We start from the raw sequence: 22,759 nt of genomic DNA, 5'->3' as shown, positions 1-22,759 counted from the left end.
AGTGAAAGTCTTGTGGACATCTTTCACAGAGTACAACGTCGGTGATTTGGTTTGGTGCTTACTTGAGGCCCGTCATGAGGGAGTTTAACCAAAACTAGAAAAGGCATACAGCTGTACATTTGTTATCAAGAGCAAGCCATCGAGCGAGGGTTAACTTTATTGTCCAGGTAGACAAAAGAGGTGAAAATAAAGTATTTCTTCATGACACCCTAAAGGCGTACCAGGGAAGGTCATTCCCTAAGTGGGCGGTAAACCTCAAAAGGGAAATTCAACAGCAGTGTTAAATGTTTGGTCAAATGAAAATGATCATACATAAGCAACGATTCAGTGTTTAATGATTTAAAAATGTTTAATATTGCTGTGAATTAACAAAAGTGTATATTGTAAATATGTGATGAACATGAAGAATAATACATCAATATGAAATAAATAAATTGGAAAAGAAAGGGTAAACAGTAATCCCCAAGCGGCGAGAAAGTAAAAGAAAACAACATCTTTGTTGTGAAAAGTCGTAAGCGAAGGGACACAATAACGCGTACGACCCAAAAATGGTAGAACCGAGTGGTGCGTATACCCAGTAAGTTAATAACGGTAAGGGCAATCAAGAAATACTGTAGGAAATGTATGCGTATAAGTTATGAATAAAATGTTGGTTTTACAGTTAAAAACGAATATGTCAGCGATAATAAGGGTCTTATTCATATGCTGGAGGTGCGACAAATTTAGCGCCGCTACCATGTTGTGGCCATATCCTGAAAACCCATATCCCAATAGAGAGAGTCATTTTGCACGCGATGCTTCTTCATGTGCCAGGACCGGAAACAAGTTGTGGAGTCATACTAAGGGTGACAGGGGGCACCTAAACGAGGTTCGGAAAAATGGGCAAACGGGGAACTTCAAGGACATTAGAGCTATGTTGAATCAGTAGTATTCTTTTTCAAGATGTCTGCCATTTATTTCTTTAACGTTTTGCATTATGTGGCGGTCGTATGACTGTCATTCAAATTATTGGCACTGGAATTATACTGGTTGTCACAGCCAACGTTTTGGGTGTCATTTCCATCATTTTTTATGGCAGTAGCGTTTGCCAACCAACGGTTGCTGTGAGAGTATAAAAGCACCACGATGTCCGATGGTAGTCGGTCTGAGTCAGGCATTTGTTTATAGCCGAAACATGTTATGTTTGATAAAGAAATAAAGCTGAGTTTTAACTGAACAAATAACAATTGTTACATCATTGTACGGCTTGATATAATAAATACTCAGAAATCATATAACTTAAGTGAACTTGCATAACTTTTATGTTTATACATATTTGTACAAATGTTCAAATTTGATGAATTGATATATAGTTTTTAAAGAACATACATGTATTGACGATAACAAGTTCAGATAACTATAGTGAGCAAGTAGTGTGACTTGTGTGTATTATCTCGCTTATATTGCCATACCAGAACAATATTAAAATCGCGTTATACGGCATTAAATAGCATCGCGAGATTCATGACTAATATAACATATTTATTATATATAATATAACATGGTGTTTACGTAACGCGTGCACCAGCGAAGGACCCTTAATACGTATTATGATTTAAATGCATAATATTATTGTATGTTCTCAGATCGAGAGCTGTTGTTCTTAATGTAATGGAACTGAAAAACTTACAAGCTGTTTTCAATAAGATGTTGGATTGTATACAGACTACATAATTGTATAGCTTAGATCAGAGTTAAGTCGGTGACCTGAGATCCAAACTAAACTTGTCCGCGGAGCTCACAAGAAGTGAAAACCAAATATTTTGTTATAGCTGGTGTCCACATATGTTTGTGTCAAGTACATTTTACAAGATTGTAAGTTTCATTTGATGTTTCTCAAAATGTACGACTTGCTTATCAATATTTTACCAAACACTGTACGTACAACCAGCATTACTCGGCCAAATATATAAGGCGCACCACATTATACTGTGTTACAAAATGCTTTTATATGTATTTCTTGATGAAAAATTTGCAAGTAAAATATAGAAACAGTATAATAATAATGTACGAAATAGAGATTGCTTCAAAGCAGAAACTGTCCTGTCATTCTATGGTCATGATTTCTGGGTTGTATTTTTTGAGGTCGCGGCTCATAGTTTTTACGAAATGTACTGGTTTTCCCGAATGATTTGGCAAACGGCGACATTTTATAGAGAAACAAATACATATATTGCAATCAACAATACAAAAGGTCATCTTCCAACGATCCTTGTGAAGAATAAAAAATAAATTTAAAGTTTATTGCTTTAAAGTTTCTTACGTTTGGTCTTGTTTTGGACAATAAACAGATTCGCCCACAACATCATTATTTACACCATTTCAAAAACTAGAGATGCGGTGCCAAAAACTACTTGCACTAATTACCTTTACAATATAAATACTGAAATACTACTGTTAGTGTAGTTGTGAATTTCCTGTACACAATAAGTGGCAGCGGTAGATAACTGACAACATGAAAACACTAATTTTAATATTGGAGTTGATCTTCCTTACTTCAATGACCGACCCAAATGCAGCATTTATTCTTTCAAACCGTTAAAAAACGATAAAAACATTTTTGTATAGAGTTCAACATGGATTGTTTAGATTTTAATGACAAGCTCGATGCTTTTTAATCTTGAACTACTTTTTACCATGTTTACATATTCTAATTATAGTGCACCCTAACATGTACTTTCGATTTACGTGTGTTTGCAAATGGCGGATTTTGAAGCGAGAGTAGGTAATAGACTTAATTTTAACTGTGATGGAAATGCACGCATAAGTATTTTATTCTTCAGGTCATGTACAGGTGTCATTCTGTCTTATAAAAAGCTAAATTCATTATGAATAGATATATAAATGTGATTATCATTTTCAGTCGATTGTATAAAAATGAGTATTAAGATATAACGTCCCTTTTCCTAAATTTCCGATTATAACCATAAACATTATTATCAGAGCTGCCTAGGCACATTTGTTTTCATTTCAAAAAAAAATATTTTTTTTATTCATATAACTACATATAACAAGTACTTTGTTCAAAACCTTATGCTTTTGATATGTCTCCACATTTCTTCTTTTAAACTAAGATCCTAACTCTATTTACTGACGGACTAAGTTTCCATGTGTAAGTTATGCGAATAGCTTATATCAGTAGTTATGCGTATGTATGGTTAATTTGTCCAAACACATATCATTTCAGGTATTTAATTGAAATCATTAACTTTTACAGAATCCCGTATGAATTTCGGACAATCCTTTGACTTTGCATGATGCCACTAAAGACAGATAAACATAAGGATGGAGAAGGTGCTAACAAAGGCGCCTCAATAGAACAATCAACACATACTCGAGTGAAACCTGTAAAAATCGATAAAAATGTTAATAAAGGAAATGTTAAAGAACCGGGACAAACTTTTGGTCAAGACAAAGCTGGCAACACAACTGAGGAAGAAGGCCCATCTTTAACTGATATGGGCATTAGTGATGCAAACAATGCATCAGTAGAGACCGATTACCCTGACAGGTACATCCTCATTATTAACTGTGATTCAATAAATTTTATCTTGTTATTGTTTTGAAGCGATTATTAGGATTTTGCTGGCTTTTACAGATAGTATTGATAATTATACTGATACAATGAAATCACAGAAAAACAGAACAAAACCTCTGAATTTAGGTGCTGCCCTAGGTTCAATAAAGGAGAGGCACAAATGGTCTAAAGACATCACCGACATACTTGACATGCATCAGCATAGCGTTCTTTAATACACGTATGGGTTACTTAACATGTTAACTGTTCACCAGTAAAATTCAACAACACGTTATATAATGTTAAAATACATAGTCACTTTACAGAGATGCTATTATATACGAGTACTGACTTATTTGGTCCAAATCAAAATGAAGATATCAAGACACTCACAACCAACCTTTGACTCAAAAGAATTATTTGTTATCATTTCAAGTGATATGGACATTTTATAGAGACCCATCTGAGCTGCTGTAATATGCTATCAAAATTTATCAGATCCATTTGTGTGATACTAAGTTCATTTCAAAATCCGTAATCGTACTGTTACGACTAGTTTGTCTAGAGAGTGTCAAGGTACGACATAACACTCGCCAGAAACTAAATGAGTTACCCAGGTATGTATGCTTAGTTGGTAGAACACATGGGTTACATTCGGGGGATCCCGAGCTCGATCCCCTGCGTGCCCACATACCTTTCTGAGCCTGTGCACCGCACGTGGTCCGTGGTTTATGCCCAGAGCATTAGTTCACAGTGGTAATGAAGACAGAAAGAATGATTATCTATTTGGATTAAACATATTGTACCTCTTCCATACAAATTATTATGACACAAAATCAAGCAGAACATCAAATAGTAAGACAATGTAATAAAGTCAAAGAATTGTATTTGTATATGAATTTCTAATTGCAATATATAGCTATACTGTATGTATGATCCATGTCGAAAATATTGAGACAAATGCTAGCACAGAGGACATTTATGTCACGATATTGACATTCAATCGTCAGGAAATAAATGGACATACCAAGGCCGGATAGACAATTTGGTAAAGCAAGCAGGGTTAAATCCCTGGACTGGCTCATACTTTTCTGATGCTATGAAATCTGTTTTAGGTTTTGTATTTTTATCAATGTCATAATAAAGTGATATCTAGTTATGCGTGTAAATAGTTCATTGTCAAGACATATATCAACATTTCTGTTGTAAATGTCATTTTACTGTAACAAACAGGAGCATAATGAATCGGTCAATTCTTTCCGCTTCAGCACGATTCAACCAAAGACAGGTCAGAATCAAGACGGAAATGGTGCTGAACATTTTCAAGTAGAACCAGATGATAAGAACGAAAGTGGTACTGATGAAAGTGTTGAAGAAGAAGAACAACCAAACCGTCAAGGCAAACCTGTCGACTCAACTGGACTTACTCCTTTAACATCACCTAACAATGACAATGACAAAACACTTAATACATCTGTACAAACTATTACCAGCAACAGGTAATATATGTGTGTGTGCATGTGCGTATGTGTGCGTGTGTCGTGCGTGTTTGTGTGTGTGTGTGTGTGTGCGTGCGTGCGTGCGTGCGTGCGTGCGTGCGTGCGTGCGTGCGTGTGTGCGTGTGTGAAAATATTAAGCATTTCAAGTACATGTTTACTATAGGTCAGAACCTACGTAAAGAGTAACACACAAACTAATGGTACTATTCCCTATAACAGCTCAAAGCGATATGCCTAGGCATAAAGGTGAGTTCGTTTGATGCTAAATGTTGCCTTTCATTTGGCATAACGTACGCGAGTCCATTGTACGGAGAGGATCGTTAATATATATCAACGGAAATGCAAAACAATCCTATTTGAACAAGAGACGGTCCGTTTTTATCACTCGTGCATACTGTCACTCGAACATACAGTTTTATGAAACATTTTTGAAAATTTATCAACGGTAAAATTGGCTTAGAATTAGAAAAAAAAACAAATAAAGAATGCGACGATCTGAGGGTTTCTTTAAAATCACATGTGATTTAAATAAGTGGGCACCGTTAGACAAAAACGGGTGTTATTTGGTGAAATGTACATGACTAGTGTTTTCAATGTGAAATATTATCTTAGTTGGAAGTAAGCGTTTTTAGCACAGTTAGAAACTCCGACCCTATAAAACCGAAACAAAAAAACTTCGTAGCCAGTTTTCACATGCTCGCTCGGCCCGAATTTGTATTCCATTTGTACAGAAAATTACTAATATTCTGTACCTGATGGCATTCCCTTGTATAAAATGTACAGGGAGTTTTGAAAAAGTGTCAGTGGATAGGTAATGGACTGATTAATGGATCAAATAAAATGGTTAGTTAGGCTTTGGATATAGAAAGGTGGTGATCGGAAGGCGTTGGGTATTTAGTCATCTCCCTGAGCAACTTGGTTAAATGTGAGCATATCCACAGAGGCGGGTTATGTACGTTGTGCTATGTATGCTTCAAGAAAAAAAGCGAAATTCTGTTTACAGGCCCCACATTCTCGAACGGTCTTTTATCTCTTGGAACAGAATCGAGCTAAGCTTGTTATTTCATTTTGATATAAACAGTGTAATATCCTTCCATTAAAGAGTTTATGACTCCTAAAACAAAGTACCAGGTATATTAAAGAATATCACAATAAACAGTTGTTGTTGTTTTTGTAAAGTCAAGTTTAAGTATGTTATTATTTTAGAGGAAATGAGATTTTTGAGATTGGACCTTTAACCATTAGTTCAAGTGATGTAATATTAAAGCTGGGCTTTAAAGCAAGCACAGTGCCAGGAGTGCCATATTTCCCGAAACCAATTAATAGAAATAGGACAGTAGTGTAGGCGCCTTATTACAGTCCTGACAGTATCCCTATTGAGAATGTTTTGAGTTGATAGCAAACAATGTCAATATATTTGACTCGCGTTGATTCAAGTATGCAGGAGGGAGTGATTGGTTTTGCCTTCGTTGATAGATACATAAATGGCCGGATTTCTCTGAATGAAGGACTCATGATACAGAGAAATTGATTTAAGATTGTAAATATGTGCCCATACTGTCTTTTTTTTTAAAAACTTAAGCCTGTGTATGTTTAGTTCTCAAAACATGAAACAGCATTTCATATCCGGTAAAATGTCATATGACAACAACATTTGAATATAACAAACCCTGAATATGTACTTAAAGGAAGTATTTATATTATAAAGACTTCTCACCGAATACTGGACTTGTCCAATAAGAATCCCCCCTCGCCAATTATATAGGTATGCGTATGATTTTATGATTGCATTTAATATGCTTTTTTTTACATTTTACTCTATTTTTAGTTAATAGAAATTATTTAAGTATCATTATTTATAATAAAACGTACATTTCCAGCCCATGAAATGGCAGACAGGAAATAACTACGTTCTATGCTTAATCATTAGATTTTCAATTTTCGCGATTGTTTAAAGGTCCACCTACCGATACATACTCCCTGTGTCAGATCATGCACACTCACTTGTGTCAGAGTTTGCGGTGACAATGTCGCTAAGCTCACCCCGCACATTCTTAATCACCAAGAATTTACTTCATGTTAACTTTTTCATTAAAGAAAATTTTGTTTAAATCACTTGAAAAAAAACGACATGGTATATTTCAGGGTTAAATATATGAATAACTGCCCAAATCTTATGTTATATAATTATGCTATTTTATCATTTTATCGTTTCAAACAAGGAACTAAATATGAAAGACCCTTTAAATACTAAGAAGATAAGCGCTAATTGTCTAAACAGTCTTTAAAATGTTAACGTATTTGCCGTAGCTAAACTATTTATGTGGCAGCGGTAGATAACTGATATTGTACAAACGCTTCTCTTATTATCAGGGTTAATCTTCCTGACGTAAATGATTGACATCAATAATTATTTTGTTGTATAAAACACTATTAAAATAATAGGGTTAAAAACTTAACTATGATGATCATGTATCGTAAGAAATAAGATGTACTTATTCCGACATTAACTTTAATACGAACTACTTTAAATGATAAATACAGCAATATTCTAAAAATAGTTCACTCTATTTTCCAAAAATTCCCTACTTTCGATTTCATTTAGAACATGTCGGAATTCAGTGATTGCGAAGGGTAAGCCTAAATAACTTGAATTTATTTGTTATTCATTGTAAATTTCAATGATCTTTTTTGTACAATGACTAGCATTTTGATCATGTGGCATTTACGTTAAATCATATATACGACAAACCGCATACCGCATACATTGATACATGTACACTCCAATCATTGACTACATTGACTGTGCCTAGCAACGTTAGACCATAACATTAATGATTAAAATGTGTATCATTTCTGTATAATTCGAGTGATGCTCTGGTAAGAATAAACCTGACATTATTACATTATCAATTTTGTTCATGTAATGCACCAGTCAATTGTGACCACGCCCCGGGTCGGGAGTATACCGGGGATAGCCGGGGTTTTACCTTCCAGGTGGCCACCCAGCAAACATTTTATATCGGCCCGATGTCGGGCCGATATGGAACACTACATCGGCCCGACATCGGCATTTACATCGGGCCGATGTCGGAGGTGCAACACGGCTCGACATCGGGCCGATGTCGGCATATTGTAAATAGCCGACATTGAGCCAGTATGATACCGAGGTCCTATTTCGTCCCTATTCTCATACAGCTGGATTGTCATGCTCAATGACAACAGAACATGATCGTTAAACACAAGATTCTGTCTTGGTTTGTCTTCAGAGAGAAACATATTAATGCGATGAAAACCTACCATAAACCTACAGGCATATTATATACTCACAAATTCCTACATGAGAAAATAAACTATTTGAACTTACAATTTTTTATTCATTGCTTTAAATATTCAAACAACAGAGTTATCACAGAATGTGGATAAACCCCCTGAACAGTTTTATCGAAATGTACAAGTTATGATACACAGACATGCCATAATAAACATAGACTGTCACTTTATAAATAAACAAACAAAATAAGACTTGAAATAATAGTTATTTCATTGAACAATACTTAAGGTTAAGCTCCTGCATTTAAACATAAAGGTGTTTTTTTAACATAAGATTGTTCTTTTCATCCTGGTGTTCCAAAGATGCACTCAGACATCTGCGCCTGCCTCATTTTCCTCTTTATTTCCCTTCCACCATCTCTGTCCGACGCTGTCTTCATTCAGGTGGCATACTATTAAAACAGAGGTAGAGATAAGCTTTTTTCAGGATATGGGTATTTACAAAATGCATTTACAAAGAATTGGATATTCATTATTTTTAATTGGGTTTTCGTTAAATGTTTATTATTTTTTTCTGTTGTTTGTATAAATTTTGCCATCATCCCTTCGTATATTTCTGGGCGATTATATACTTGAACTTATGATGCTTTAAAACAGGTAAAAATGGTATATACCTGTAGATATGGTGCAACTGTTGGGGGATCTTGTAGTTACTGTTCTGATGCTTGCAGAACAGTCCTGCCATTGCCACTGCATTATATAAAGGCCTTGGTGATGTTGTCACTGACATTTATTCATCAGCATTTGATTAAAACACTCTTCCTCTGAAAATGCATCACATTTTGTTACAGTAACAAATGCATTAATAGGTTATCCTGATCATTTCCCCCCTTTAGGCAAATTTAAACGTTGGCGTAGTGAACTTGCTTTTTCTTAAGTGTGAACTAGCCTAAATCACCTTCTATTCCACTCTTAATTCATGAACAGAATAATGTATCATAAATTAATTTGCTTCACAAAAAATACATAAATGCAGACACAACATCCTGACAGACTAGTTACTAACACAGTATGAAAAAGTTCAATATTAATGGTTACATAGCGACGTAAAGATATATCTCCCCTATGATCGCCTATATTCCTCATTTTCAGAATCTCAATTTGCAGTTGTCCGCTCTCTGCAACTTCGATCTTTCAACATTAGACGATACTGTAAAATAAAATGTGTATCAATTATGATAACAAAATGTTGTTGTTTTTTTTTAATTTGTCTACAATGGAAGCAGATAAATTAATTGTTCAAACCCAACCCAATCATCAATGTAATTCTTTGATTTTGTGTGCACATGATATAGCAGGCTACCTTATATATATATTACACAAATTTCTTTTCAACATTTTTACTCGATATAAAAGTATTTACTACTTTTGAGAATAAAACTAAATATAAAAATAATAGTACTATAATAATGCCTTATATTCACGCGCTCAACAACGATTCAAACAGTACTTACCATTGATAAAAACCAAAAATATGATTTGACTTTTGACTTCTCTTTGAAATGGCATAAGTACCGCAGTGAATATTAAACTGAATAATTTCGTAGATAATAATCAAATAATTTAAAACATGAACTGAATCTTTTAATTACAGAATTAATTAAAAATAACCTTATAAACTTAAATTGGTTTTATTATGTAATGATAATGAATTTATATATTTATTAATCGCAAGGGGAATGAATTGCTAGTGAAAGTTGCAACAAATGCATTGCTCTCCCTTGAAGCAATACTACGTATACATCGGGCCAATATCGGTATTTATAAGACGTTATTTTGTCCATAAACAACAAAAGCTATTGATTATGTAATTGTTTTTAAACATTCAAATCGTAACCGTATAGAATCATTACGCAACCAATGTTCCAGTCAATATGCCCATAACGGCAAACACTGGCCGATATGCCGATATTTAGCCGACGTCGGCCCGATATGGCCATGTTTGCTGGGCACGCAGTGCCGGGGAAAAGTGGTGTTTTTGTCGTCGCGCCAAGAAAAGCGGGGAATGAGTCTTCCTTGTGGGTCCTTAGGTTGCGGGGGCTAAACCTGACATTATTATATTATCAATTTTGCTTATGTAATGCACCAGTCAATGGTAGCCACGGGCTCGGTCCGGGGGTATACCGGGGATAGCCGGGTTTTTACCTTCCAGGTGGCCCCGCAGTGCTGGGGAAAAGTGGTGGTTTTGTCGTCGCGCCAAAAATAGCGGGGAATGAGCCTTACTTGGGGGTCCCTGGGGTGCGGGGATATTTGGCGGAGATTTTACCAGCAGTTCGTCTCCCTTAGATGGGGATTTTACCCGACCTTGGCTTGACCGTAAGTCAAAGTACCCGCTATTCCCCGGCCGTGGTTACAGTTGACTTGTGCATAATTGCTTTACTTTTAATTCATTCTTTTCTCAGGTTGTAAAAAATATAAAGTGTAGAATCATATAATGCATCAGTCAATTGTAACCCCCCCCCCCAACAACACCACCACCACCACCAGGTCCGGTGAATAGCGGGGACTTTGACTTTCGGTTCAGCTAAGCTCGGGTTAAATTGACTGTTTCATAAACATGATATATTTATAGAATGATACATGGTTGGTCATGACTTTTGGTTGATAATTGCCTCAGTGGGAAGAATAATTGCCCGAAGGCTTTAGCCCGAAGGTAATTATTTTCACTTGTGCAATTATCGACCAAAAGCCATAGTCAACCATGTTTTATCCGCTGTAATACATTTGTTTTGTCATTTGTCAATAATTTGAACTGGGTTTAAACATGATTTTGTGGAATAATGAATGATTTGTTTAGCATGAAGTCTGAAAATTAAAAAAATGAGATATAACAAATTGGTTTTGAATGACTTTAGCTGTGAAAAATAACAAGTGACTGGAAATTAAAATAGCAAACCTTGTCAGAAAAAAGACTGCAATACATTGTATTTTCATTCTTCAATATTTCCTGGTTTTATAATGTTACTATAGTTATATACAGTCGAACCCCGTAAGCTCGAACTCGTTTCGCTCGAATTACTCGTTGGCTCGAACTGGATGTTAAGAACTCATTTCATTAAACTAAAGGCCAGAATTCCCGCTTAGTTCGAATTTAGTTTTTTTTTTCTTTTTGGAATTACTAAATGGTGAAACTTGTATTCATATTATCACATACTAGTCATGAACAGGAAACATATTTAAGATCATGATATATAACGATTTCATCTTAAATTATTGCATATATACGAGATAAATATAACTTTTTTTAACAGAATATTTAGAAGTTGCTTTTAAATTTCATAATGAATTTATTGAGAAAAGGACAATGAATTCCTTCATCTTTTAAATAGTGTTTGAATAATCTAAAGATCGGCATATAATAATTCACGTAAGTTAATATATTCAATCCAGTGTTTGAATAGTAAAAAATTATCATTGAATTTTAATTATTTACTTCCCCATAAAACTTGAGTTCGAATTGAATGAAAACAATCATTCTTTATATTGTTTGACCTTGAAATCGGTTTAAATTGTATTCACGTGCTGATCAAATCTCGATAGAAAACAGACAGTTTTATGTTTTGACCAGATAGAGGTTTAAGTGAGTCTAAATTCATATTGAAGACAATGTAATTTGGTCTGAATTGATCAAGAAAGTATAATGCGATTATTTTCCAATTTTCATTTGATTTAAAGAAATTTACTCCATTAAGTTTCATAGTTTGGAATAGATTTTAAAGTCAGGAACTCTCAGACAACCTTCGAGTGTATTTCCTATTATAGTTGTATGCTTAAATTTTTCTCTTTTGTCATTCAAAATAAAACTAAATCTTAAAGATTTAACCGTTTTAATTACATGATTGGGACTTAAAATATTTTGCGCTAGATATGCAAGTTTTTACAAGTTGTAAGTTATAACAATGATTTTGCCAAAAAGTTTCGTTTGTTCCAATTGCTTATTAGCTTTTGACATTGTTATCTTTTTTGCTCCCAATTTAAATTTAAGCATTCAGTTTTGTTGTTTCCAAAATAAACACCTAAGGATTCCATATATTTTGAGGTGAAATTGGTATTGTACATTTTATCCATGCCATTGTCTGTTGAAGTGTTTTAAGCTTCATCCCGAAAAAAATGCCGATTGTACCATAATATCGAGAGCTATGCTTAATCTTTAAAATTTTAAACATTCGCGATTGTTTAAAGGTCCGCCTTCCGGCACTTATCCGATACACACTCCCTGTGTCAGATAATGCACAATCCCTGTGTCAGATAATGCACAATCCCTGTGTCAGATAATGCACACTCTCTGTGTCTGATAATGCACACTCTCTGTGTCTGATAATGCACACTCTCTGTGTCTGATAATGCACACTCTCTGTGTCAGATAATGCACACTCCCTGTGTCTGATAATGCACACTCTCTGTGTCAGATAATGCACAATCCCTGTGTCAGATAATGCACAATCCCTGTGTCAGATAATGCACAATCCCTGTGTCTGATAATGCACAATCCCTGTGTCAGATAATGCACAATCCCTGTGTCAGATAATGCACAATCCCTGTGTCAGATAATGCACAATCCCTGTGTCAGATAATGCACACTCCCTGTGTCAGATAATACACAATGCCTGTGTCAGATATCGCGTTGACAATGTCGCTTAGCTCACTCCATTGTTAATCATCATGAGTTTACTTTATGTCACCAAACTTTTCCTTAAATCAGTTCATGTTTCGGTAAAATTCTAACACAACATGATATAGTTCGTGGTTAAATATCTGAATAACTGCCCAATTAAATGTTATATACTTAATCCGATTTTACTATTTGATTGTTTCCAACAAGGAAATAAATATAAATGACTCTTTGAATAATAAGGGGATAAGCGATCATTTTCTGATCTGTCTCGTAAATTGTAACGTATTTGCAGTATGTAAGTTTTTTGTGTGGCAGCGGTAGATAACTGATATTTTTCAAACGAATCTCTGAATATTTGAGTTGTTCTTCTTGACTTATGTGATAAACACCAAATCAACATTTTGTTGAATGAAACACTTTAAAAATAATAAGGTTTAAAAACTTGATAAATTTTGAACATGCATCGTTTAGGAATGAAATGTATTTGATCCGGTATTAACTTTCTTGCTATACGAACTATTTTTGAGCATTCATATAGTAATATTCTAAAAATAGTTCACTCCTTTTCCCAAAAATTCCCTACTTTCGATTTCATTTAAAGAAATGTCGGAATTCAGTGATTGCGAAGGGTAAGCCTAAATAACTTGCATTTATGTGTTACATATTATAAATTTCAGTGATCTTTTTGTGTACAAAGACTTGCATTTTGTTCATGTGGCATTTATGTTAAATCATTTTAATGACTTACCGTTTACCGCTTACATTTATACACTTTTGTACACTCCATGCATCATTGACTACAAAGACTGTGTCTAGTCTAAAATAAAAGAAGTGTTATACGGGATTCTTCCAATCACAGGAATGTGCAAAAACGGGGGTGTTTTAAAAATTAAAAATATTGAAATTGTTTTAAGTGAAGTATTTATGGATATATATTTATTTAATGCATTAAAACAAGTTGTTTTCCTTTCCAATAAAACGAAAGTTGACTGACACAGATAACAATTATGCGAAGGGGAACAACTCGATACAATCTTAATAACTCGGCCTCCTCCGATAAAACTTCGAGATAGACCTCGTTATGCAATCATAACAACTCGGCAATGGCCGAAATGTTCCGAGCGATTTAAAACTGTGCCCTGAAGCCTTGCAGGTGCCCTTCATGTATATATCGTTATGTTTTGACAGAATGAAATGAAGAAAAGCCGTCAAACTCATAATTATAAGTTGTATAAAAAAATTGTGTACGGAACTAATATAAAATAACATTATCTGGTAATATTTCTTGTTTTTATGATATTTTATAGACGCTATATGCTTTAACCCGGAATCCTGATCGGAACAACTACCCACTTTTGATACTAAACAATTTGTACGTGAAGGATTTGCCATATCAAAAATCTAAAAAAATCCGTCAACGTACAATTATTTGGACTAAGACTGTGTCTAGTAATAGTAGATCATAACAATAAATATTAGATTTATATCATTTCTGTACAGTTAAACTGATCTTATGGATATTCTTAACCTGACACAATTCAATTATCAGAGTATGTAATTGCTTTAACGTTAATTTTAACTGTTCTCAGTTTGGTAAAAGGGATAAATATAAAGAGTAGAATCATATAAAAATGATCTATGTGTTTTTCATTAACCTTGTTTAGGATTTACAAGCTTATCGCCGTTTAAATGATCTTGTTTTAGTGCTGTGGGTTTTAGAAAAAATATATATGTCATCTTTTATTTGTGAATGTTTTAGTTTTAGATGGTTATTTGACTATGGAAAGACATCAGAAAGAGTAAAGTTATGTACAGAGCTGGTAAATCCACTTAGAGAATCACTAGCGGATTGAGATTGGGGCGCATCCGGCGCGCACCCCCTCTAAATCGTTCGCATTATTAGTATTGGGTTTTAAATGTCAAATTATGATGTATTATTTTTGATATTATTAAAGAAGATATATGATATAAATATTAATAAGTAATACGTGTAACACTGACCATGTTTCCAATTCGTATAAGAAAAATAGGATTCTATTATGTATCGTGTTTGAACTATTGAATCCATATCTAAAAAATAAAACAAACTTATTCCTATTTTTTTAGCATTAGAAACAACCTTTCTCGCATAAATGATATATATCGTCTAATCGTCAATCATACGCATTTTTCTGGAAATGAGTAATTTAATTCCTTTGCTTTCGTTCCAATCCATTTCAATATTATAAACAACTTGTGTGTGTGTGTATATTCTGTGTAGTTTGTTTGTATATGTTGAATAAAATATGTTTAAATCAAAAATAGGATTTGTCACAAGTCGTCATAATGACGTATATTACTCAAAATTATCCAACGAAATCAGGAAATATTTCATTAAGCTACCGTTTGGCGAGGTTACTATCATATGCAAGTACAATATAATTGTGAACTCATGTGACGGCGTGTGTCAGATTCTTCCACGTATGCTTCTCCAGTAAATATAGCAAAAAACATTTACGCATAGTACCTGTTTTATATGCTCTAATGATTAGCCGAATACCACAAAGTAATTTCATTTCCCACGCTACATGCTGTGCAGAAATGTAGTCCCCAGAATCAAAACCACAGATACATCCGATAGTTATAAAAATGTTTATGAGTCGAATGCATATAAAGATTATCCTGTAAAATTTCAACAAAAACACCATGTCTTTTAGATCGTGCCGGCATATCCATTAAAATGATGGCATCATTTGTTATAAGTTGATGTCGTCATTTTCTTTTCAAATTCTAAGCACTGATCATCTTTAAAAATGTTTTTATAAAATCAAAACGAAAAACCACGCTTACTACTTAAGCTTTTAAATGGAATCAAACAGATCTTTATGATAAAGACAAAATGAGAATTTACGTATGACTTGCTACAATATTGCAAATTTAGAAATTATTTTTTCCAATTAATGTATTGACGAACATGCGTAATTACAAATGCGTAATACAGAAAAATACTTGATGTCTTTATTAAACAAAAACAAATGGTATAGCATGTGATATTTTTTTAGCCCTGGAAAAGAGACGGGCGGTGCCGAAAGCGGATCGAAAGAGAATGTTGAGGGAACAGGGTGTACACACTTTAAAACAGTATGGGGACTACGTCCGGACCTCCTGTAAGTATGATTTGTAATGTTATCTTCTCTTTTGGGAGGTATACGTATTTAAAAGCAACCACTTACAGTGGCACTTAGATCTTTTTTTCGACAAGCCATATACTGTATATTACATATATTTTGTCATTTGTCAATGATTGGAACCGGTTTTGAAAATGATATTGAGGAACAATATAGGATTTGATAAGCAGGGATAAAAGGTAAGAAGATGAGACAAAACACATTTGTTTTGAATAACAAATTGGCTTTTCAAAATAACGAGTAATTTGTAATTAGAATAGCATACCTTTTCTCACGTGTTTTCGGAATAAGACGGCAATATTTCCACTCTTATAATAGTTCCTGTTCCATAATCGCCAATATATATAGTAACATGTGCTTCATCTTCAAGTTAACAGTTAATTTCAATAATGCATCACAAGAATGAAAACCTAAAAATGGATCCGACTTCGAACTAGGATTTCTGCATTTCCTAGGTTGGCTGACTGTATATTAGTCGCTGATTTGTTTACATTGAAGCTCTGTTTTATGATATATGAATCGATAATTGACTGCCGCAATTTTACTGATGCAACACAAACGATAAATGTATTGTGTGTTTATATCAGATTGCTGACAATCGTCGTTGTAATTGCTGCGGTTATAGTGAAGTTTCCGCCCGGAGCACATCAAGTGGTGACAGACAATCCAGTTATTCAACAACAATTGAGTGACATTGCGAAGCAATTTATTGCAAAGAAATTTGAAGATATTGAAAACAAAATAGAAGTTTTGGAATCTAAGGTAAACACAAATTCGAAAACAAATTGCGAACAACCATCTAAACTGGATGAACTAGAAAATAACATTATCAAGATAAATAATATTCTTAGTCCGTCTGATCCAGATGACATTTTGCATCCTGTTATGAAGACTAAAGTCAGAGAAAATATACAAGACATAACGAAAATTAAGACAGACATTGCCGATGTTAAAAACAACCACAACGCTTTAAACCGTAAAGTGGATAGAATACAAAGTGAACTTTCAGAAGTCAAAGAAAAACACAAACAAGACGATTCTAACTTGTCAAGAGATATAACACACATTCGTGAAAGTGTTACCAAAAACAGCAATGCAAATTCCGCTCTCTCTAATAATGTATCTCAAGTTGAAAATGATTTAAAGGATCTTGAATCAAAATTACATGATACTACTTCCAAGGTCGATGCTATCAACGAGAAAATGAAACCTACAAACGATACGGTTTCAAAAGTTAGAACAAGTGCAAAAACTGCGACAGAAATGGTTGATAAAGCCAATGCAAATCTGAAAATCATGGAGCAACATCTGTTTAACAAGGGTACGACTTAAGTCATGTTATGTTTTTTGTTTCTATCGATAATTATTTAAAACAAAATATGTCAATACTATATTGTTCATGTATGTGTTCAAAGCGCATGGGTTTATTACTTTAAATTCAATAAGGTTGGTATTGTTTATCAGTGCAATGTTGTTGTTCAGATACCCTCAGTACTCTTTCTTTTTAGATGCCTTGACAGCTGCCATCCTAATTCTATTCTTTTTGATAATTGGACTCATGCTTTACGTTTTGAAATTGAAGTCTTCGTTAGAACCATCCTTAGCTGGTGGATCAACATCTCGACCCTTGAAGGTAAACTCAATGAGGCATTGTTCGGTACGTGTGTTATCAAAGGTATACTTGAACCCTTGTGTAGTCTATTTTCGTGAAAGCGAAAAGGTTCAAACTGCTTCGGTGTTTTACGTCAATTAGAAAGTTTCTCTTTCACCCATCCCATTGCATAGAACTTAGAGAACCTTGTTTGTTAAAATTATAAACAACGTGTTATTTTCTTAATATACCAACAATACATCTTTATTTTAGACTTTAATCTTTGCTGAATGAGCAATTCAATCTATAAAACAATTAACAAAAAATTCTTACGTTATACTCCAGGGGAGTAGGGAAATGAAAGTTATCCTTCAGAAAATGCCAAGCAATCCTACACTTGACAACGCCGTTTGTATTGTAAGTTTTGATGCAAGCCATTCGGATGAGTACAAGCGAATGATCAAAGAGACTGTCGGTCAATTGGGAAGAGTTTCTTTCCGCACTCATGTCATCAGAAAGCACGCGGATATTGCTGAACTTCCCCACTGCAGACTGTACATTATGTGTGTGGAGTTCACAAGAAGGTGAAAGACGGCACGTTTTGACATTCTTACACACGATGAAACAATCAAGACAAATAATCTATATTATTTGTATAGTTTTGACTAACCGTGAAAACTATTTTCACTCTGACGTTTTTAAATAGTATAGACAAATGCAAGAGACATTAAAAGTTAATTTTCTGAGATGTTGGCGCACAATACATTTATAATAGTTACAATTAGAATACTCTTCCTACCTGAAATTGAGAACATACATTGTAATACTCCTGTTTTTCTTTACAAAAAGGCACGTGATAATAGAGGAACAAGGTTTGGGACTTGGTGATCTAAAGCTCACTTCATATCGGGGTGTTAGAAAGCTAGGAGGTAATGTGGTGGTGTTGTTGTTTTCGAGGTTATACTTTCAATATTTATGCCCCCATACCTTCGAAGAAGAGGGGGAATATTGTAGTGCTTTGCACATGTCGGTAGGTCGGTCCGTCGGTAGACCAACGCTTGTCCGAATGATAACAATTCCCAGACCTGTTGTCATCAAACTTGGCACGAAGGTTGGGCCTGACAAGTAGATGAACACTTTTGATTTGAGGGGTCATCGGGTTAAAGGTCAAGGTCACAGTAACCTTCAATGGGGAAAAATTGTCAAGCTTGTCCGAGTGATAACTCAACAATGCCAGGACCTATGGCCATCAGGCATTGAGCCTGACCAGTAGATGAGCCCTTTGGATTTAAGGCGTTATCAGATAAAAGGTCAAGGTCACAGTGACCTTGCATGCTAAAGGGTTTTCCGATTGATAAATAGACAATGCCTGCACTCAAGGCCCTCAAACTTGATTTGGGTGTTGGGCCTGACCAGTATATGACCCCTTTTCAGGGGTCGTCGGGTCAAAGGTCAAGGTCACAGTGATTTTGAACGCAAACTCGACAATTCCCAGACCTTTGGGCTTCAAGCTTGACATGAAGGGTTGGGCCTGACCAGTCGATGATCCTTATTGGTTTTGCGGGTCAAAGGTCAAGGTCACAGTGAGTGACCTTAAATGCGATAACTCGACAATGCCTGCACCAACGGCCCTCAAACTTGACTTGGAGGTTGGGTCTGACCAGTAGATGACTCTTATTGAAGTCAGGGGTCATCGGGTCAAGGGTCAATGTCACAGTGACCTTGAACACAAACTTTGCAATTCCTGTACCTAAACTCCTGGTCACTAAACTTGACATGAAGGTTGGGCCTGACCAGTCCATGACCCCTATTGATTTTAGGGGTCGAAGGTCAAGGTCACAGTGACCTTGAATGTGAAAAGGTTTTCTGAGTGATAACTTGACATTGCCTGCACCCATGGCCCTCAAACATGAATTTGAGGTTTGGCCAGACCTATAAATGACCCCTATAGATTTAAAGTGTCTTCGGGTCTAAGGTCAAGGTCACTGTGACCTTGAACGCAAAAAGCCTGTGTGTGTGACACCTTGATGATGCCTACACCCATGGCACTCAAACTTTACATTTAGGTTGGAGGTTACAAGTAAATGAGCCTAATGGATTTTGAGGTCGTATGGTCAAAGGTTAAGGTCACAACTCATGTTGGTTATTCAAATCGAATCATACTTACTTATTCCCTGTTGCTAAGAGGACGCATGTTTATATGCAGTCATCATCTAAACATGATTACAAACTGCACTTACGATCCCCAGACTTTGAAATGACATAATCTTTAAACTTTCCCAAAGTCATCCAATGTCATTTCGGTCCATGCATAATTAATTCAATTACCAAATATTCTTGACAACATAATGTTTGACAAACATATACTGTTTAATTATATGTACCGGTTTATCGATTTGAATCTTTGAAGACTCATTTGTACATCTGCAATGATCCTTACCATCTAGAAAATATGACTACATTGTTTTATTGTATGTGGTATGGAAATATTATAGAAATCATTCGAATAAATAAGTGTCATTATTGCACCATATAAGTAATTCAAGTTCGAATATTTCAAGAAACTTGTTTTAAATAGATGATGATCGTTTTTGATCGTATTATGTTTTAACAGGGGCTTTGGTGATACTGTACATACATGACCCCGGCTCGAGGAACCTAACAGACGACCAGCTATACAGTGATGGTGTTTATTGTGTGAAGAAACAACAAGAACTGAAGGAATTATGTGAAATAGATCGGTTCATAAGTGCACACAAGAATTTAAACACAGCACAAAAGAAGGCTTTGGAAACTGCTATAACTGATGAGCTTAAGATACAGGCCGCGAGGTAGATATTGATGTATAAACAATGTTTTATCTCGCGTGCCTTCTGGTTTCTCGCATGACATTGACATTTATATATTCTTAGAAGTGACTTTTTGTATTAGCACTGACAATGAAATTGTAGTAGAATTGTTTATTTTTTATTTTTATTTCGCTGTATTGCAATTTTAAGTAACTCGTATATTGAATTACATATGTAAGTAAGCGCGTAAGAAAACGTAAAGAAATCTTACAGCTTAGCGGCGAATTACGATCGCGCAGGTTACTTTACGGCATAAACGTTCAAAACGTGGAATTGGAACCTAGAAATAATTTCGTTAAGTTCAAAAGCTTACATATCCGTTAGAGCTTTACAATTGTACAACATTATTTTATGGGATCACATATTTGGCATAATTGATTCTAAAGTTTCTTACAAAGCTTCTTAAAACGTGACGTGTAATTCGTAGTAAAGCGTCATTCATGTTAAAAAGAATATAAAATGAAATTTAAAACATAATTTGTTCTTCTTAATACAATTATTTCGACTAGTCTTTAGTTGTACGTGTGTTATGCGTTTATGCGTTTTTATCGACGTTTTCCTGCGTGCGTGTGTATGTGCGCGCTAAGATCAACTTGTAGAATAGCATAGAGTTGTTACCATACATTACTTGGAAATGATTATGTATGCGTTGATTTGAACTCTTGATTGTGAGAAATAAACGAGAAAAATTATTCTATTGTTGAATAAAGTAACTGCAAAAGTAGCACTAACTGATATTTTATTAAAGCAGTAATAGACTAAATTTGATACAATTCAAAGCGTTCATACGATAGCACAACGGGTAACTTGGAAATACAGGGACAAGCTCCTCAGCCTGGTTAGAGTCGCAAGACTCAATGTTAAAACACATGATATGAGTATAAATCACCTAACAATTAAACTTTGATCAATTGTTTATTTCACAATATTTATGCAAAAAGCTACAGAAACATGCTCAGTAGCAAAAAGTTTAAACATAAACCCAGTTTAGTGGCAATGGGCAAACGCCAAAGACATAGAACACAAAATCACAAACAAGAAACATAGAACATACTTATTTATAAATTAATTTATAATTCTAATCGTGGCTACATTTACATTGTGTGCACACCACTTGACATTGACATCATATGTAAATTAAACTAATACAAGTAACTGTTCATCTCATTATTCCATAATGCAATGTATACGATTGGGGCAAGCTCAGCATTAAAACATTCAGTACTAAACCATGTTTCGAGGGCTCAAACGATACTTAACGAGATACACACACGTGCAAATACAACCAGGCCCACAAACGAATCGTTTTGGCTTGATAAGAATGGTCAGTGGAACATGAGTTCGAGATTAAAAACTAGTATGCCTTAACGTTCAGCCGGAGCAACCCTCCAGGGTACTGTATATTTAACGACACATCACTAACGCGCACCTTTAAGTATAAACGAAAGACTGAAGATATATATCAATTTAATTTTAATGTATGGTTTGTATGGTATATGCTGATTAAAGCTGAATTTAAACTACAGCTGATAAACATCTCCATCAGATTCCGGTAATCTCAACATTTAACTTTAATGCAGTCAGTGACATTCAACACCAATCACACATAATAGGCTTGTCTCACTGAATATGTATTGTATCAAACTATTTTTAAATCTAAGCACTGAAAGTGCTGATGGACGGTGCCATTGTTCGGTCTGCTGCAAGTATAGAACTAAATCCTTTCTCTTATAAACACAGAAAATCATCGGGACCTAATCTTGAATATAGAAGCATCATTTGAACACTCTTAGGGGAGGACAATTAGACAAACTAAATATCTAAGCTGGATATTTATTTTCCAAACATAATTATTCATCTTAATGCTGTAGCTTTGGAAAGATGTTGAAAAGGTCACCTGGCAATATCATCGTTAATGTTTATTTGCAGAACTACATCATGGTCAATATTCCATTCCAGTTGCATAACAAATACGCCAAAAGGACACAATCAAGATAACTGAAGAATTACATGAACAGATGTTTTTAAAACAGTACACATGGTCCAAAATTCAATGTTGTAATCAAAATTAAAAACGTAGGCCTTAGTTGAAGCAACTGTGCACAAGATGATCAATTTGCAAGAAATAAAATGTCGAAAAATGACATAA

General features: G+C 34.7%; 2 protein-coding genes across 4 annotated transcripts in view; both read left to right on the top strand.

The window, feature by feature from the left end:
• LOC128234448 (uncharacterized) overlaps positions 1 to 17,672 on the top strand; it is a 39,069-nt gene extending 21,397 nt beyond the window's left edge. The window contains exons 1-5 of one of the 3 annotated variants that reach the window (XM_052948693.1): positions 2,687 to 2,764; positions 3,257 to 3,550; positions 4,825 to 5,055; positions 16,045 to 16,149; positions 16,758 to 17,672. In XM_052948693.1, the coding sequence (XP_052804653.1) occupies positions 3,294 to 3,550; positions 4,825 to 5,055; positions 16,045 to 16,149; positions 16,758 to 17,502 (1,338 nt within the window). In that variant the 5' untranslated portion in view covers positions 2,687 to 2,764; positions 3,257 to 3,293 and the 3' untranslated portion in view covers positions 17,503 to 17,672. Of the gene's footprint in view, positions 1 to 2,686; positions 2,765 to 3,256; positions 3,551 to 4,824; positions 5,056 to 16,044; positions 16,150 to 16,757 lie in introns of those variants that run through there. The other 2 variants (XM_052948694.1, XM_052948695.1) reach the window with 2 other exon arrangements.
• Positions 1 to 21,302, top strand: part of LOC128234446 (uncharacterized) — a 39,626-nt gene extending 18,324 nt beyond the window's left edge. The window contains exons 5-8 of the mRNA XM_052948692.1: positions 17,679 to 17,803; positions 18,107 to 18,345; positions 18,611 to 18,690; positions 20,376 to 21,302. Of these exons, the coding sequence (XP_052804652.1) occupies positions 17,679 to 17,803; positions 18,107 to 18,345; positions 18,611 to 18,690; positions 20,376 to 20,596 (665 nt within the window). The 3' untranslated portion in view covers positions 20,597 to 21,302. The remainder of the gene's footprint in view (positions 1 to 17,678; positions 17,804 to 18,106; positions 18,346 to 18,610; positions 18,691 to 20,375) is intronic.
• Positions 21,303 to 22,759: the final 1,457 nt, after the last annotated feature.

This window comes from Mya arenaria, chromosome 5 (assembly GCF_026914265.1).
Source record: "Mya arenaria isolate MELC-2E11 chromosome 5, ASM2691426v1".
NCBI lineage: Eukaryota > Metazoa > Mollusca > Bivalvia > Myida > Myidae > Mya > Mya arenaria.
Note: the sequence above shows the minus strand (reverse complement) of the source record. Positions and strands in the feature narration are given on the sequence as shown.